The sequence below is a fragment of the Lepidochelys olivacea genome (assembly GCF_965140295.1).
Source record: "Lepidochelys olivacea isolate rLepOli2 genome assembly, chromosome: 1".
In the NCBI taxonomy this organism is placed as follows: Eukaryota; Metazoa; Chordata; order Testudines; family Cheloniidae; genus Lepidochelys; species Lepidochelys olivacea.
Window position 1 is genome coordinate 50,087,042 of NC_140411.1, and position 19,192 is coordinate 50,106,233.

At 43.4% G+C, this 19,192-nt stretch overlaps 1 protein-coding gene across 2 annotated transcripts in view; it reads left to right on the forward strand.

Annotated features, from left to right (window-relative positions):
• PDS5B (PDS5 cohesin associated factor B) overlaps positions 1-19,192 on the forward strand; it is a 259,724-nt gene that overhangs the window by 76,519 nt on the left and 164,013 nt on the right. For both annotated transcript variants that reach the window (XM_084617358.1, XM_084617359.1), the window contains exons 5-7: positions 13,497-13,583; positions 13,670-13,767; positions 14,480-14,606. In XM_084617358.1, the coding sequence (XP_084473484.1) occupies positions 13,497-13,583; positions 13,670-13,767; positions 14,480-14,606 (312 nt within the window). The remainder of the gene's footprint in view (positions 1-13,496; positions 13,584-13,669; positions 13,768-14,479; positions 14,607-19,192) is intronic.

Consider the following 19,192-nt stretch of genomic DNA (forward strand, 5'->3'; position numbering starts at 1 on the left):
CCTCTTCCTCATCCTCTCTGGATGAGGCAGTTGTGGGGCCCACGAACCTGCTGCTGCTGGATGTTTTTTGAGCCCACCAGGAGCTGGTCAAACGTGTTGCCTCGAACTTGGGGTTGGAGGCTGAGGAGATTAAGGAACCTTTGGACAGCCTCTTTGATATATTGGCTGCGGCTGTTCCCTCTGAGATGGCACTCCCAGTATGATGGGTACTCAAGCTGGTTAAGGCACTGTGGCAAACCACGTTTTCTCTGTCCCCAACATCTAAATGGGCAGAGAAGAAGTACTATGCCCTTGTCAAGGGCTATGAGTATATGTACTCCCACTCTCCCCCAGGGTCACTAGTGGTCTTGGCCCCCAACAAATGGTACAGGCAGGGGCAAACTAGTCCATCCCATAAAAATAAAGACGTTAAAAAGTTGGACTTATTTGGGGGAGAGGTTTATTCGACAGCCAGCCTGCAACTGCATATCTCCCATCAGCAAGCATTGTTGGAGAGATATGACTTCAATATCTGGAACTCAGTGGCCAAATTTAAGGACTCCCTACATCAGGAGGCGAGACAGGAGTTCTTGGCTATCATGGTAGAGGGCAAGGAAGTAGCCAGTGCCTCTCTCCAGGCTGCCCTGGACACGGGCAATTTGGCAGCAAGGTTGATGGTGTTGGCGGTATCTACGTGGTGCAATTTGCAACTAAAATCCTTGGGACTCGCCCGTGAGCTGCAGCACCTGGTCCAGGACCTTCCTTTCGAGGGCAATGCGCTGTTCTCAGAACAAACTGATACCAAGTTGCATGGACTGAAAGATTTGAGTCACTCAGTGCTCCTTGGGCCTGTACATGCTGCTGGCCTCACGGAGGCACTTCTGGCCACAGCCGCCACCTCCTAGGTTCTCGGGCCCACCTCCCCAAGGTCCCAGAAGAAAAGGGATAGAGATTATAAACACTGTCAACTCATTCTGTCTGCCCCAATATCCCAGTTGGGCTCTGCAAGACACCCTGGTGGCTTGCGGTAGGGATTTTCAGAGTGTACCTGAGGATGGTGTACCAGATTTGTGTCAGGATCCATCCCCCCCATCTGTTTCTGGACTGTATGTCTCCTTTCCTTACTGCATGGTCCCACATTACCTCCAATTGTTGGGTGCTCAACATAGTAGCGATTGGATACACCCTACCGTTCTCTTCCACTCCTCCTTCCCATGCCCCTTTCTCATCCCTTTTAAGGGACCCTTCTCATGAGCAACTCCTTGTCCAGGAGGAGCCCTCCTGCATGCAGGGGCGGTAGAGGAAGTTCCTGGAGAGCTGAGGGGAAAAGGGGTTTTATTCCCGATATTTCCTAATCCTGAATGCCAAAGGGGGGCCTCAGGTCGATCTTGGACCTGCGTTGATTCAACAAATATCTCAAAAAGTTAAAGTTCCGCATGGTGTCCCTGGCCTCCATCATCCCCCTCCTTGCATCTGGGAGAGTGGTACGCCACCCTCGGCTTAAAAGATGCCTATTTTCATATCTCTGTTTCCGTGGGCACAGGAGATTCCTCCGGTTTGTGGTGGGTCAACGCCATTACCAATTCACAGCACTGACCTTTGGTCTATCGTCGGCTCTGAGAGTTTTCACAAAGTCCATGGCAGTTGTGGCAGCTTATCTGCAATGTCCAGGTGTGCAGATCTATCCATACCTCAATGACTGGCTAATCAAAGTCCCTTTGTGATCCGAGGTTCAGCACAGCATCAGTTTGGTACGGGCCATCCATCGAAAGCTGGGCCTGCTTATAAATGAACAGAAATCAATTCTGACTTCACTTCAGAGAACAGAGTTTTTATAGGGGCAGTGCTTGAGTCCACTCAGGCCAGAGTCTTCCTACTGGATTTCTGGTCCCGAGTAATGTTGGAACTTTATTGCGTATATCACAGCTCACTGACTCACAAGCACCAGAGTATGCCTTAGGCTACTAGACCACATGGCAGTGTGTACTTACGTGGTACAGCATGCCCGGCTGCGCCTCAGACCCCTGCAGATATAATTGGCATTGGTCTATGCCACCAGCAGGCACAACTTGGACCTGGTTGTCACAGTCCCATCGTACGTCTTATCATCCCTGGACTGGTAGACGGAACCTCAGTTGGTGTTGAGCGGGATTCCCTTTGTAGCCCCACATTCTTCGGTGACGCTGGTCACTGACCCTTTGGATCTGGGTTGGGGAGCCCACCTTGGCGACTTCAGCACTAAAGGCCTCTGGTTCCAGATGCACCCTTCATGCTCCCTTCATGTTAAAGTGAAGGAACTCAGTGATATGCTTGGCCTATTAGTGTTCCTGTCCTACTTGAGGTGCAAGGTGGTGAAGATCAGGACAGACAATACAGCTCAATATTCTACGACAGCAAGCAGGGCGGGGCCCACTCTTGATACAGAGCTGAAAAGGCTCTTTGTGGGATTTCTGTGTGTAACATGCCATCCACCTCGAGGTGTTGCACCTCCCGGGTGCCTGGAATGCGCTGGCAGATTGCCTCAGCGGGTCCTACTCTTGCAATGAGTGGTCACTCCACCTGGAGGTGGTCAGTGTCATCTTCCAGGGGTGGGGGACTCTCCAGGTGGACCTGTTTGCGTCCAGACAGAACAGAAGGTGCCAGCAGTTCCGCTTGATATGCGGGCTTAACAGAGTTTCTCTGTCTGACATCTTCCTGATTCTATGGATGGGGAGGATACTGTATGCTTTCCTGCTGATACCCCTAGTTCACAGGGGTCTTCCTAAAGGTCAAGAGGGACAAGGCGAAGGTTATCCTGGTAGCCCCCACGTGGCCATGTCAACACTGGTTGGGCATACTGCTGGACCTCTTGTCTGTGGTGCCTTTTGGAGCTCCCTTTATGTCCAGACATGCTCTTGCAGAATCAGGGCCAGCTGTTTCATCCAAACCTACTGTCCCTGCACTTGACAGTGTTGCTTCTGCATGGCTGAATATAGAGGAACAAGTCTGCTCTGTGCAAGTCCAGCAAATCTTGTTGGCAAAGAGAAAACCTTCTATCAGAGTGGCTTACTTGGTTAAGTGGAGACGGTTTACGTGTTGGGCCTCGGAATGGAATCCTCACTACACTCTCTATATTGGACTACCTGCTCCATCTCAAGTGTCAAGGCTTGGTCCTTCCGTCGATCAAGGTGCACTTGGCAGCTATCTGAGCCTTCCCCATCTTCTGAGTCAGGGCAGATCAGTCTTCTACCATGAAATGATGTTCAGGTTCCTGAAGGGTTGGGCAGAGTTACCCCCAGGTTCACGACCCAATCCCTCTGTGGGACTTAAATCTGGTGCTCTCCTGGCTCACGGGTCCCTCCCTTCAAGCCATTCACCACTGCTGCTCCTCTTGTGGAAGGTTTCTTTCCTAGTAGCGATTACTTCAGCCTGAAGGATCTCTGAGATCAGAGCATTGACATTGGAACCCCCTTATATGGTGGTGTATAAGGAAAAGGTTCAGCTGTACCCCCACAGCTTTACCAAAGGTGGTGTGTCAGTTCCATACTGTCAGGACATCTTCCTACCAGTCTTTTTTCCCAAAGCCTCACAAGACTAAGAAGGAGCATAACTTACACTCTTTGGATGTTAGGTGGGCCTTAGTTTTCTACACTGAGAGAACCAAACCTTTTCCTAAGTCGTCACAGCTCTGTCACAGTGGCAGACAGGATGAAAGCTCTACTGGTTTCCTCTGAGAATCTCCTTGTGGAAAACCACATGCATCAGATTGTGCTATGAACAAGAAGGGGTGTCGCCCACCGCTCTTGTGACTGCCCATTCCACCGGAGCACAAGCTTCATCAGCGGCCTTAATTGTACAGGTACTGATCCAAGACCTTTGCAGAGCTGCTACCTGTTCTTCTTCAGTCCATACGTTCACATCCCATTACGCCATCACCCAGAAAGCCCAGGACAATGCCAGCTTCGGCAGAGCAGTGTTGCAAACAACGTGTCCGTGAACTCAGAGCTCACGCCCAAGGATACTGCTTGCACTCAAAAGAAGAAAAAACGGTTACCTACTTTTTGTAATGGTGGTTCTCCGAGATGTGTTGCTTATGTCCATTCCATGACCTCCCTCCTTCCTTGCAGTTGGAGTTGATGTCAAGGAACTGAGGGGGTGTGGGGCTGGTAGTGCCCCATATGCCAGTGCAAGGAGCATGGGGCTCCAGAGGGTGCTAGAGCCTGCCCTCCAGATACCACAAAGGGAAAAATCTCCGGCAGCTGTGCACATGGGCGCGCACACACCTAATATGGAATAGACATGAGCAACATATCCTTTATATACTCCATACTCCTTTATAAAGGAGTATGAGGTGCAAGTGGTGGTCTCGTCCATCCTCCCCATGGAAGGAAAAGGCCGGGGTAGGGATCGTTGAATCGTAGAAGTCCAATGAATGGCTACGCAGGTGATGTCGGAGAGAAGGCTTCAGATTCTTTGACCATGAGATGGTGTTCCAAGAAGGAGGAGTGCTAGGCAGAGACGGGCTCCACTTAACGAAGAGAGGGAAAAGCATCTTCGCGAGCAGGCTGGCTAACCTAGTGAGGAGGGCTTTAAACTAGGTTCACTGGGGGAAGGAGACCAAAGCCCTGAGGTAAGTGGGGAAGCGGGATACCGGGAGGAAGCACGAGCAGGAGCATGTGAGAGGGAGGGCTCCTGCCTCATACTGAGAACAAGGGGCGATCAGCGGGTTATCTCAAGTGCCTATATACAAATGCACAAAGCCTGGGAAACAAGCAGGGAGAACTGGAGGCCCTGGCAAAGTCAGGGAATTATGATGTGATTGGAATAACGGAGACTTGGTGGGATAACTCACATGAGTGGAGTACTGTCATGGATGGGTATAAACTGTTCAGGAAGGACAGGCAGGGCAGAAAAGGTGGGGGAGTTGCACTGTATGTAAGGGAGCAGTATGACTGCTCAGAGCTCAAGTATGAAACTGCAGAAAAACCTGAGTCTCTGGATTAAGTTTAATCCAGAGCAACAAGGGTGATCTTGTGGTGGGAGTCTGCTATAGACCACCGGACCAAGGGGATGAGGTGCACGAGGCTTTCTTCCGGCAACTAGCAGAAGCTACTAGATCCCACGCCCTGGTTCTCATGGGCGACTTCAATCATCCTGATATCTGCTGGGAGAGCAATACATTGGTGCACAGACAATCCAGGAAGCTTTTGGAAAGTGTAGGGGACAATTTCCTGGTACAAGTGCTGCAGGAACCAACTAGGGGCAGAGCTCTTCTTGAGCTGCTGCTCACAAACCGGGAAGAATTAGTAGGGGAAGCAAAAGTGGATGGGAACCTGGGAGGCAGTGACCATGAGATGGTCAAGTTCAGGATCCTGATACAGGGAAGAAAGGAGGGCAGCAGAATACAGACTCTGGACTTCAGAAAAGCAGACTTTGACTTCCTCAGGGAACTGATGGGCAAGATCCCCTGGGAGAATAACAAGAGGGGGAAAGGAGTCCAGGAGAGCTGGCTGTATTTTAAAGAATCCTTATTGAGGTTACAGGGACAAACCATGCCGATGTGTGGGAAGAATATGACAAGATTATGACTATCAATAGATGGCTTAGGCAGTGGTGCTATAAGGAGGGCTTTGGGATGTATGGCCATTGGGAGGCATTCATGGATAGAGGACAGTTCTCTCGGGATGGACTTCATCTGAGTAGGGAAGGAAATAGACTTCTAGGATGGAGGCTGGCACAACTGATTAAGAGAGCTTTAAACTAGGAATTTGGGGGAGATGGTTGGGAGATGTCCAGGTAATCTCCACGCCAGAATTTAGCATAGAGTGGAAAGAAAATGAAGTAAGAGTGGATACAGCTGTAGGTAGGAGGAAGGGCAGTGTAGATACAAGTCTAATAGGTTATACTGGTAGTAAAATAACCGTGCCTAATAGGGTACAGAATGTGAGTGAGGCCAAACAGCAAAAATTAAGATGTTTGTACACTAATGCAAGGAGCCTAGGTAACAAAATGGAGGAACTAGAGTTACTGGTGCAGGAAGTGAAACCAGATATTATAGGTATAACAGAGACCTGGTGGAATAGTAGTCATGACTGGGCTACAGGTATTGAAGGGTATGTGCTGTTTAGGAAAGACCGAAATAAAGGTAAAGGTGGTGGAGTAGCACTGTATATCAATGATGAGATAGAATGTAAAGAAATAAGAAGCGATGAAATGGATATGACTGAGTCTGTCTGGGCAACAATTAAATTGGGGAAGAAAACTATTAGAGCCTCCCCTGGGATATTGCTTGGGGTGTGCTATAGACCACCGGGATCTAATTTGGATATGGATAGAGCCCTTTCTAATGTTTTTAATAAAGTAAATACTAATGGAAACTGTGTGATCATGGGAGACTTTAACTTCCCAGATATAGACTGGAGGACGAGTGCTAGTAATAATAATAGGGCTCAGATTTTCCTAGATGCGATAGCTGATGGATTCCTTCAGCAAGTAGTTGCTGAACCGACTAGAGGGGATGCCATTTTAGATTTGGTCTTGGTGAGTAATGAGGACCTCATAGAGGAAATGGTTGTAGGGGATAATCTTGGCTCAAGTGATCATGAGCTAATTCAGTTCAAACTGAATGGAAGGATTAACAAAAATAAATCTGCAACTAGGGTTTTTGATTTCAAAAGGGCTGACTTTCAAAAATTAAGGAAATTAGTTAGGGAAGTGGATTGGACTGAAGAATTTATGGGTTTAAAGGTAGAGGAGGCCTGGGATTATTTTAAATTAAAGCTGCAGAAGCTATCGGAAGCCTGCATCCCAAGGAAGGGGAAAAAATTCATAGGCAGGAGTTGTAGACCAAGCTGGATGAGCAAGCATCTTAGAGAGGTAATTAAGAAAAAGCAGAAAGCATATAGGGAGTGGAAGAAGGGAGGGATCAGTAAGGAAAGCTACCTTATTAAGGTCAGAATATGTAGGGATAAAGTGAGACAGGCTAAAAGTCAAGTAGAGTTGGACCTTGCAAAGGGAATTAAAACCAATAGTAAAAGGTTCTATAGTCATACAAATAGGAAGAAAACAAAGAAAGAAGAAGTGGGACCGCTAAAAACTGAGGATGGAGTGGAGGTCAAGGATAATCTAGGCATGGCCCAATATCTAAACAAATACTTTGCCTCAGTCTTTAAAAAGACTAAAGAGGATCTTAGGGATAATGGTAGCATGACAAATGGGAATGAGGATATGGAGGTAGACATCACCATATCTGAGGTAGAAGCGAAACTCCAACAGCTTAATGGGACTAAATCGGGGGGCCCAGATAATCTTCATCCAAGAATATTAAAAGAATTGGCACAAGAAATTGCAAGCCCATTAGCAAGAATTTTTAATGAATCTGTAAACTCAGGGGTTGTACCGTATGATTGGAGAATTGCTAACATAGTTCCTATTTTTAAGAAAGGGAAAAAAAGTGATCCAAGTAATTATAGGCCTGTTAGTTTGACATCTGTAGTATGCAAGGTCTTGGAAAAAATTTTGAAGGAGAAGGTAGTTAAGGACATTGAAGTCAATGGTAAATGGGACAAAATACAACATGGTTTTACAAAAGGTAGATCGTGCCAAACCAACCTGATCTCCTTCTTTGAGAGAGTAACAGATTTTTTAGACAAAGGAAACGCAGTGGATCTAATTTACTTAGATTTTAGTAAGGCGTTTGATACTGTGCCACATGGGGAATTATTAGTTAAATTGGATAAGATGGGCATCAATAGGAAAATTGAAAGGTGGATAGGGAATTGGTTAAAGGGGAGACTACAACGGGTCCTACTGAAAGGTGAACTGTCAAGTTGGAGGGAGGTTACCAGTGGAGTTCCTCAAGGATCAGTTTTGGGACCAATCTTATTTAATCTTTTTATTACTGACCTGGGCACAAAAAGTGGGAGTGTGCTAATAAAGTTTGCAGATGATACAAAGCTGGGAGGTATTGCTAATTTAGAGAAGGACAGGGATACCCTACAGGAGGATCTGGATGACCTTGTAAACTGGAGTAATAGGAATAGGATGAAATTTAATAGTGAGAAGTGTAAGGTCATGCATTTAGGGATTAATAACAAGAATTTTAGTTATAAGCTAGGGACGCATCAACTAGAAGTAACGGAGGAGGAAAAGGACCTTGGAGTATTGGTTGATCATAGGATGACTATGAGCTGCCAATGTGATATGGCTGTGAAAAAAGCTAATGTCGTCGTCTTGGGATGCATCAGGAGAGGTATTTCCAGTAGGGATAAGGAGGTTTTAGTACCGTTATATAAGGCACTGGTGAGACCTCACCTGGAATACTGTGTGCAGTTCTGGTCTCCCATGTTTAAGAAGGATGAATTCAAACTGGAACAGGTACAGAGAAGGGCTACTAGGATGATCCGAGGAATGGAAAACTTGTCTTATGAAAGGAGACTCAGGGAGCTTGGCTTGTTTAGCCTAACTAAAAGAAGGTTGAGGGGAGATATGATTGCTCTCTATAAATATATCAGAGGGATAAATACCAGAGAGGGAGAGGAATTATTTAAACTCAGTACCAATGTGGACACAAGAACAAATGGATATAAACTGGCCACTAGGAAATTTAGATTAGAAATTAGACGAAGGTTTCTAACCATCAGAGGAGTGAAGTTTTGGAATAGCCTTCCGAGGGAAGTAGTGGGGGCAAAAGATCTATCTTGCTTTAAGATTAAACTCGATAAGTTTATGGAGGAGATGGTATGATGGGATAACATGGTTTTGGTAATTAAATATTCATGGTAAATAGGCCCAATGGCCTGTGATGGGTTTTTAGATGGGGTAAGATCCAAGTTACCCGGGAAAGAATTTTCTGTAGTATCTGGCTGATGAACCTTGCCCATATGCTCAGGGTTTAGCTGATCGCCATATTTGGGGTCGGGAAGGAATTTTCCTCCAGGGCAGATTGGAAGGCCCTGGAGGTTTTTCGCCTTCCTCTGTAGCATGGGGCACGGGTCACTTGCTGGAGGATTCTCTGCTCCTTGAGGTCTTCAAACTACAATTTGAGGACTTCAATAGCACAGATATAGGTGTGAGGTTTTTTTTAGGGGTGGTGGGTGAAATTCTGTGGCCTGCATTGTGCAGGAGGTCAGACTAGATGATCATAATGGTCCCTTCTGACCTAAATATCTATGAATCTATGAATAGTATGGCAGGCGACCAGCTTGGCTTAACAGTGAAATCCTTGCTGATCTAAACACAAAAAAGAGGCTTACAAGAAGTGGAAGATTGGACAAATGACCAGGGATGAGTATATAAATATTGCTTGGGCATGTAGGAATGGAATCAGGAAGGCTGAATCACACCTAGACTTGCAGCTAGCGAGGAATGTTAAGAGTAACAAGAAGGGTTTCTTCAGGTATGTTGGCAACAAGAAGAAAGCCAAGGAAAGCGTGGGCCCCTTACTAAATGAGGGAGGCAACCTAGTGACAGAGGATGTGGAAAAAGCTAATGTACTCAATGCTTTTTTTGCCTCAGTCTTCATGAACAAGGTCAGCTCCCAGACTACTGCACTGGGCAGCACAGCATGGGGAGGAGGTGGCCAGCCCACTGTGAAGGAAGAAGTGGTTCAGGACTATTCAGAAAATCTGGACAAGCACAAGTCCATGAGGCCGGATGCATTGCATCCGAGAGTGCTAAAGGAATTGGCAGATGTGATTGCAGAGCCTTTGGCCATTATCTTTGAAAACTCGTGGCGAACGGGGGAAGTCCCGGACGACTGGAAAAAGGCTAATGTAGTGCCCATCTTTAAAAAAGGGAAGAAGGAGGATCAGGGGAACTACAGGCCAGTCAACCTCACCTCAGTCCCTGGAAAAATCATGGAGCGGGTCCTTAAGGAATCAATTCTGAAGCACTGAGAGGAGAGGAAAGTGATCAGGAACAGTCAGCATGGATTCACCAAGGGCAAGTCATGTCTGACTAATCTAATTGCCTTCTGTGATGAGATAACTGATTCTGTGGATGAAGGGAAAGCAGTGGACATGTTATTCCTCGACTTTAGCAAAGCTTTTGACATGGTCTCCCACAGTATTCTTGTCAGCAGGTTAAAGGAGTATGGGCTGGATGGATGCACTGCAAGGTGGGTAGAAAGCTGGCTAGATTGTCGGGCTCAACGGGTAGTGATCAATGGCTCCATGTCTAGTTGGCAGCCGGTATCTAGCGGAGTGCCCCAAGGGTCAGTCCTGGGGCCGGTTTTGTTCAATATCTTCATAAATGATCTGGAGGATGGTGTGGATTGCACCATCAGCAAGTTTGCAGATGACACTAAACTGGGAGGAGTGGTAGATATGCTGGAGGGTAGGATACAGAGGGCCCTAGACAAATTAGAGGATTGGGTCAAAAGAAATGTGAGGTTCAACAAGGACAAGTGCAGAGTCCTGCACTTAGGAAGGAAGAATCCAATGCACTGCTACAGACTAGGGACTGAGTGGCTAGGCAACAGTTCTGCAGAAAAGGACCTAGGGGTTACAGTGGACGAGAAGCTGTGTATGAGTCAACAGTGTGCCCTTGTGTCCAAGAAGGCTGGCTAACGGCGTTTTAGGCTGTATAAGTAGGAGCATTACCAGCAGATCAAGGGACATGATCGTTCTCCTCTATTCGACATTGGTGAGGCCTCATTTGGAGTACTGTGTCCAGTTTTGTGCCACACACTACAAGAAGGATGTGGAAAAATTGGAAAAAGCCCAGAGGAGGGGAACAAAAATGAGTAGGGGGCTGGGGCACATGACTTATGAGGAGAGGCTGAGGGAACTGGGTTATTTATTCTGCAGAAGAGAAGAATGAGGGGGGGATTTGACAGCTGCTTTCAACTACCTGAAAGGGGGTTCCAAAGAGGACGGATCTAGACTGTTGTCAGTGGTAGCAGATGACAGAAGGAGGAGTAATAGTCTCAAGTTGCAGTGGGGGAGTTTAGGTTGGATATTAGGAAAAACTTTTTCACTAGGAGGGTGGGGAAGCACTGGAATGGGTTACCTAGGGAGGGAGGTAGTGGCATCTCCTTCCTTAGAGGTTTTTAAGGTCAGGCTTGACAAAGCCCTAGCTGGGATGATTTAGTTGGGGATTGGTCCTGCTTTGAGCAGGGGGTTGGACTAGATGACCTCCTCAGATCCCTTCCAACCCTGATATTCTATGATCTCACAAAACTGTGGGACTGGGCAACAAAATGGCAGATGAAATTCAGTGTTGATAAATGCAAACTAATGCACATTGGAAAACATAATCCCAACTATACATGTAAAATTATTGGTCATTGTGGATAGTTTTCTGAAAACATCCATTCAGTGTGCAGCGACAGTCAAAAATGCTAAAAAGGTTGAGAACATTAAGAAAGGGATAGATAAGACATAAAATATCATATTGTCTCTATATAGATCCATGGTATGCCCACCTCTTGAATACTGCGTGCAGATGTGATTGCCCCATCTCAAAAAAGATATATTGGAATTGGAAAAGGTTCAGAAAAGGGCAACAAAAATTATTAGGGGTATAGAATAGCTTCCATAGGAGGAGAGATTAAGACTGGGACTTTTCAGCTTGGAAAAGAGACTGCTAAGGGGGCGGGGTGTGACAGGTCTATAAAATCATGTTTGGTGTTGAGAAAGTAAATAAGGAAGTGTTATTTACTCCTCCTCGCAATACAAGAACTAGGGAGTCACCAAATGAAATTAATTGGCAGCAGTTTTAAAACAAAAGGAAGCATTTCTTCACACAGTGTACAGTCAACTTATGGAACCTTTTGCCAGAGAATGTTGTGAAGGCGAAGACTATAACAGGATTCTAAAAAAAAGCTGTGTAAATTCAAGTAGGACAGGTCTATCAATGACTATTAGCCAGGATAAGCAAGGATGATATCCCTAGCTTCTATTTGCCAGAAGCTGGGAGTAGATGACAGGGCGTGGATTACTTGTTTATAACTTGTTCTGTTCATTCCCTTTGAAGCACCTGGTATTAGCCATTGTCAGAAGACAGGATACTGGGCTAGATGGACCTTTGGTCTGACCCAGTGTGGGTGTTCTTATGCTCTTATTCTACCAGAGCCTTGGCTTGTTCACTGAAAGGAATCCTAGAAGAGATTTGCAAGATAGCAAACTGGTTATCCCTGGATTCTTTTTAGTCATTGAAGTCTGGAAATTGTTCAGTCTGTGGATGTTGCCTTCATGTGGTGGGAGCACATGCTTTTGAATTTTGAGTTGGTTGGAATAATTATCCAGTATGTATCGGTGCATTGAGTGCATAAAAATAGTTTTAAAAAATAAAGATGTTTGTCACTTACCAATCCAGAGGGTCTGTACATAATTAATTTTTTCTGATGCTGTTGCTTAATGTTACCTATTTGAGTTTTCTGTTTCATAAGAGATGTTCCTATGGAAATGTAATTTGACAAACTGAAGCTTGAGAGAGGCATCCATAACCCTTTCTTGTTGGTTGCTTTTTGTCAAAGGAGGGCTCAATATCTAAGTTCTTTCTAAGCTGCGTAGCCACGCAGCAGGCTACAGAGGGCTGTGCAGATGCACAGCCACAGGAGTCTGGGGAGATGAGAGAGGTATGTGGGGAGGGGAGCAAGTTGGGTCGTGCAGGGCTGCTGTGGGGAGAGGGGCCTATTCCCCAGCCCCGGGAGCTGTTGCTGACGGGGAGAAGCGCCTCGCCCCGGGAGCTGCTGCCAGCGGTGAGAGGCCTGGGGGGAGTCCTCTGGCCCCAACCCTGGGGCACCCCACACCCCAAACTCCTTCAGCCCCACCTCAGAACCCTCACCTCCCAGCTGGAGCCCTCAGCCCTGCACCCCAAACCTCTGCCCCAGCCCTGAACCCCCTCCATATCCCCCCACAGTTTGAATCCCTCAGCCCTGGCCCCATCCCAGAGCCCTCAACCCTCTGCCCTAGCCCTGATCCCCCTCCCACACTCTGAACCCCTTGGACCCTTCCCCCCCCATGTCACCTCCATAGTGGTGCACATAAAATTCATTCCGCACATGGATATAAAAAGCTAGAGGAAGCATTGCTCAATATGCTAGTCTTGAATGGTAACAGAGATGGAGACACACTGTATACAGGTTAAAATTCTATTTAAAAAAAAGACAGCCCAAAATCAAACCGATAAAACTGTTGCACTGTGAAATGAAAATCCAGCTTGCAGGAGGATGCGTAACTTTTCCATTGACCCCATGGGTCATGTCTGCCAAGTGCAGAATGGAACTTTCTCTAGGCTTCCTTCTGTCCATCAAGGTGAATGTTTTCATGTGAAACTTAACCAACATTAACTCCTTCCTGACCTTGTTACCAAGGTGAAACTTTCTAAGGATCACTATCACTCACATAATTCTTCATAGGTTCATTTGTCATCCTACTTGCCAGGGTCAGTGAGGATTGGTTTCTCTGGCTTTTGTGGGAGTTCTGTAGTGTGGAATGTGATAAAAAGTTCAAAATGAATATTTAGACAATTTAGTTAAATGCAGTCATAAGTTACATGATGAAACAAATTACTATTATGTTTGTTCTTTCTAGGATATATTTATGTTTATAACAAGGCAACTGAAAGGATTAGAAGATACAAAAAGCCCACAGTTCAATAGATATTTTTATTTACTTGAGGTAAGCTAAAATTATTACTATTTCTTCTTCTTTCTTTTTCAAGTTCTCCTAATAACTGCTGTACCCTGTTCTTCCCCCCAACACAGAATATTGCTTGGGTCAAATCTTATAATATATGCTTTGAGCTAGAAGACAGCAATGAAATTTTCACACAGTTGTACAGAACGCTGTTTTCTGTAATAAAGTAAGTATATTCTGGTTGATGTAGTTTTAATTAAATTAGAATTGTTTTCCTGAAATATATAAACTTTGAATCTGTATATATTCTGCTTGCTCATTAAAGCTTTTAGTCTGGATATTGTAGTAATCAAAGCTTAACATTTCTGTTTTAAGAATTCAGTTTATTATACTTACGCTGCTGCCTAGGATTAAAAAAGTATATGTTCTGCCTTGTTTTTCAGATAATACTTTGTAGGAGGATTCAGTTAGTGAGCTGTAGCTCACGAAAGCTTATGCTCAAATAAATTTGTTAACCTCTAAGGTGCCACAAGTACTCCTTTTCTTTTTGAGAATGTATTAGTGTTTGGAGAACAACTATTGAATATACAAAAGCTTTAAAAATTTAGTTGTGTGTTTTATTTAGATATTATCTTAGGTCAGAAGTATGGGAAATATTTCTGAGATAGTGTACGAGAGAGTAGAAAATGAGAGCTCACTCTGGCTCTGCTCTTTTGGGTTTTGTCAGGATAATATCCTTAAAACAAATGAAACTGAAACAAACTTCCTAGGCCAAAATTTAGAAACCACTTCTTTAGGAAATGCTCCTTTAAAAAAAGGGCGCTGTTTTTGCATTCACTGCCTATTTCTTTGGCATTGCCTTGTGATTAGAGGTAGTACTTTGTTGTAATATAGTACGTATATTTATATACGCTAAGAAATTCTACTTTTAATTTCAGCAATGGTCATAATCAAAAAGTACACATGCACATGGTGGATTTGATGAGCTCTATCATTTGTGAAGGAGATACTGTGTCTCAGGAGCTTTTGGATACAGTTTTAGTTAATCTAGTGCCAGCACATAAGGTAAGCCTTAATAGCTGTTGAATTTTATGGTTCGGTCATGTTGAAACTTGATCCAATTTAGAGGGCAAATTGTGAAATGAATTAATCCACTAAATTTACTTGGTCTAGCCTTCATGACTCAATTTTATGTAAAACTCAGTGACATTTCATTGCTTTCATTGGGTTGTCATTAAGTGAAAATGTTTCGTCTTGGTTTTTAACAGTAGCCTAATGTTGTAAATATTTTTCTTTGTAAACTTTATTTACATTGTGACTTGTCTGAAAGTTAATTGTTTGTGACATCTTTATTTAAGTGGTATGTGGGTAGTAAGAACCTTGCATAAATGTATTGTTTCCTTTGAAACCAAGGTTGATACTGTTTTATTTTTAATGATGATTTTGATTTTATAGTTGTACATGAGTGAACAGGCCCAAGTACCATACTTTTATAAATTGGGGGGGAGGGGGAGAAGGGAGGCAAAATTAATCGAATTCATGATTTTTGCCCTTGAATTGACAAGTGTTAGTGACAAAGTGCATCATAATGTATTCTCAACATTGTTTGTGATGTTAATAAAAACATTAGGAAAATGGTGGAACATGAAGTACTAAAAGGATGGATGCTTTACTTTGATAGCTTACATGCAATCATGCAGTTATTAGTAGGCAAACTGGGAAACGACTGTTTTAGACTTTTATCTCGGGTATACATTATCACCCTTGGATTTTTAAAAAAAGAAGGAAAGCTGGATTTGCTCTGAGGTATAAACAAATGCATGATGTTATCTCATGGAACTTTGGATACAAGATGTAACATAGATAAGACGATGCAAAATTATATAAGTTACAAAATTCAGTTACCTCCATGTAAGATAGTTTTGGAAATTTGACTACTTAAATTCTGGACAGCTTTAGATGTACTCAGGGGAGAACAGTCTCTTTTGAAACTGAACTGTTTTTTCAAGAAAAGAGGCCTCTGTGTTTTTTTAAATGTTTTACTGCTACAGACAGGCTACAGTAGATGGATATGTGAAAGATTTTGATTGTCACTTCCAAGTGCTGCCTGGTATTTTTTTTAAGCTATTTCATATTTTTTTATGGGTAAATTGATTTCAGCAGCTTCAGAACAGTATGTAAGAGAGCGTGGTTCACTGGAAAGAATGCAGTCAGACTTTTGAAGAGGTGCTCTTTGACAGAATAAAGCAAGGTAGTACAATGTTCTGTATACCTCACCTTTATGTATTCAACATAGAAAATTAATTAATAGGAGTAGAATTTCATCATCATCATCATGGCAAACCTCAAAGGGACATGGGCCACTTGCAGACTGAGCGCTACCGGGATTAATGAGAAGCAGAGTTTAAGTGGGTGAAAAAATGCTGTTTTTTATTGACAATCTTACTATTCAAGGCATAGAGCACCTAAGTTGTTCGATCAGTCTTTTTTGACTGAAAATATTCAAATTGCATTCTTACACCCAGCTATATTGTATGTAATTTGAGCAATACCAGTACTTATCTGTGACAAAAGAATCGGCCTCAAAATTTCTGGGTGCAATTCAGATTTACTAGAGGAGACCTCAGGGTATGAAAAATGTAAAAGCAAGACTAAAGACTTTTTCTTCAATTTGGAATTTCTCTTTTTTGAACATCTGTCTTTTATTTGGTGTTTTGTGCCACATTAATCTTTAGACTTTACAAATTATTCTCTATCATTTTGTGGAAAGTTTTTCCTGCATCTTTAGTGAGAGATGGGTCAATATGTTTCCATGAAAGTTCTAAACTTTTATTGAATAAAAGTAGTTCGTTGACCCTTATAGAATAAAAGTTAAAATATTCAGGGAAGATTGGATGCATTATTGAGCACTGTGCAGGCTGGTTTGAATAGCAGGCTCTCAGATGGGCATTTTGGAAGTTTATAGTGGATAAAAGCAAGGTATTGTCAGGAAACCCGCCGAATTGTGTAAGGCTTCAACTCTGGCTTTTCTTCCTCCTCTTGCCTTTTAATTATACTAATGTTAATTATATACAGGGCTTCTGTGTTTTGGGGTTTATTAATTTTGTGTTTTGAAGTTCATTTTATCAAATTTTCAGTAGTAGAAATCCAAGAATTTGGGTTTTTGGGGGCTTTCTTTTTGTACAGCCAGTAATGAGTAATGCAATATATTGTTCTGAAATGTGCTTTAATGTAGTGCTGTTTGAAATGTTAAAAAAAATTAAAGTGCACTAACAAACATTTAATGTGCACCAGCAGGGTCTCTGTGGACCAAAAAATGCGCAGCATGATGGTATGCTTTTGAAATCACACCCTTATATTTCTCATTAGTACTCTATATAGACGAGCCTTTAGATTCAAGTAACCATTTCTGCTCTTTTTCTGATCTTTAGTGGATTAAACACCAATTTAATTTTTTTGTATTGTGGGTTTTTACTGGTTAAAATCACAAATCAGAAACCCTAAATACATGCTTGCTAATGGTTGCAATTATTTGCATAATTTGCATAAGTATGTTCTGAGACTTGTATGTATGTGATCTAAGTCTGTTGTGATCTAAATCTGCGAAATACAGGTCTGTATTTTACATCTGGTTATTCAGCCAGTATTCTGAAATTTTTTTACACAGATTTTAGGCTTCATAGTCCATACAAGTGATATATTTATATTTCATCACAAAAACTTAGTTAAGGTGAAGCTTGAGTTTGAAGGCATATATCAGTGGTTTAAATGTATATTACTTTACAAAAATGTTAGCTTTTTAAAAAAAAAAAAAGCAAAATTCCTCAAATGATAGAAAACCAAGAAATGCAAATTGAGGTTGCATTATTCCAAAAAGCCCACCTCTCTCCATGAGAGGTTAAGGGTACCTAGCTCCCATATACCTCCAGGAGAAATCAAAAGACCACTAGGAGAATTAGGCGTTGTCTACACCCTCTCCCTCCCCCCCGCATAAGTATGGTGAGAATATCTGCTTCTTATGATTCCCAGCTCTCTCTTCCTACGGGGAGGAAGTTAGCTCCCCACTGCTACCGTTTGTTTACAGGGGTGCCCCCACCTTCTTATGTGTTTTAGGACCTGCAGCAGTCCCTCACTTCTCTTCAGGCAGATATGCTTGCCCCTGCTGATATAGGAGTCTACCTGGGCAGGGCTTTTGCCTGCCATCAGAAAGAAAAAAGGGTCAGTCATGGGCCACACAATACAAAAAAACCCACAACCCTTTTCTCCTACATATGCACATAGCTTACACTCTTACCATTTCCTTTAAAGACTTAGAAATGGACATTTAATCAGCTTGACTATAGATTTTTTTTTTCAGAGGGTCAGTTTAAAAAAAAAAGTAGAATCTCACTTTATTTTTTTGTTTCATTTTTGTTTTTTATGTTTATCATTATCTAGGAGGAACTACAAGTGGTGCGTGTTACTCAAGCTGGGCAGGGTGGAGAGCTCTGTAGAGTCAAATTTACAGGATAGTTATTTTAGAGGTGAGGAGGGTAGAAGAGGAAGGGGTTTAGTGATATATATGCAGCATAGCTTTCTGTCCTGCAGTGGTTTAAGTCTTGTAGTAATTGCCGTTTTCTAAGGCTTTTATTTGGGTATATGAGACTAAAAGTTAACTTAAGTAGTGCAGGAGTTGTCACAATTGTTCATAATAGAGAGATTGTGCTTTTTTACCCTTCCTATTCAAGATTGTACAGATCATCTCTCTTCCCACTGGCTGCTGAACAAGATTCCTGTGGGAACTACAGATGTTCCTACCTGGGAAAATGAACTGAAATTTGAAATTTTCTGACAAAGGTTTTTTCCATTGGAAAATACTGATTCCTCTGAATCAAACATTCTTCATAACATGTTGATTTCACCAAATTCTCATGGAAAACAGATTGATGGGGAAGCAAGAGCCTGGATGTCTTGGGAGACCAGGCTTCTAGGGTCCCAGGCTTCTGAGCAGTTTTCTGGGTGCCCACTGGGTACCCAGGCTGTCCTTTTGGAGGCCTGGCAGTTGTTTTACAAAAAATTCAGAGACTTTCTGTTGCACAGCTTCTGTCATTATTCATTATAAATGGCCTAATACCTCCAACTAGTGGAATTCAGAGGCAGTCCAATGTGGTTGCTTGATGCTTCAGGCCTAATCTCTGCCTTCAGCTCAACCTACCAGATTTTCTGCCTCTAGCAGTGGAATAAGTTGGTGATTCAGTTTCTTCCAACCATTTTGTTTTAAAATATTTTATTTAATAGTTTTCGTGCATGTGACTTTTAGTAGTCTTCCTTCTCCCTCTCTTCCTCCCTCCCGGATTGGGTAAACGGTAGCATTCTGGTTTCAGCCACCATCTGCTGCTGCCTGTTGGACTACTCTGTCCCCACTCAGCCATGGCAGAGCTGCCCTGCAAACAGCTGTCTAAATTTAAGCGGTGTTCCATATGTGAGGAAGTAGTTACAGGCTCTACAGTGCGTGAATTATGTCCTGCCTCTTCCCAGCCAGACAAACTTGTACTGCCAGGGTATGGGGCTCAGTCAGACTAACCTGTTGGGTCTTTCACCATGCCCTGAGGAACCATGACTGCAACACAGAAAAGCCTTATCAGGAGCTTCTGAGCTTTTTTGGGGCAGGG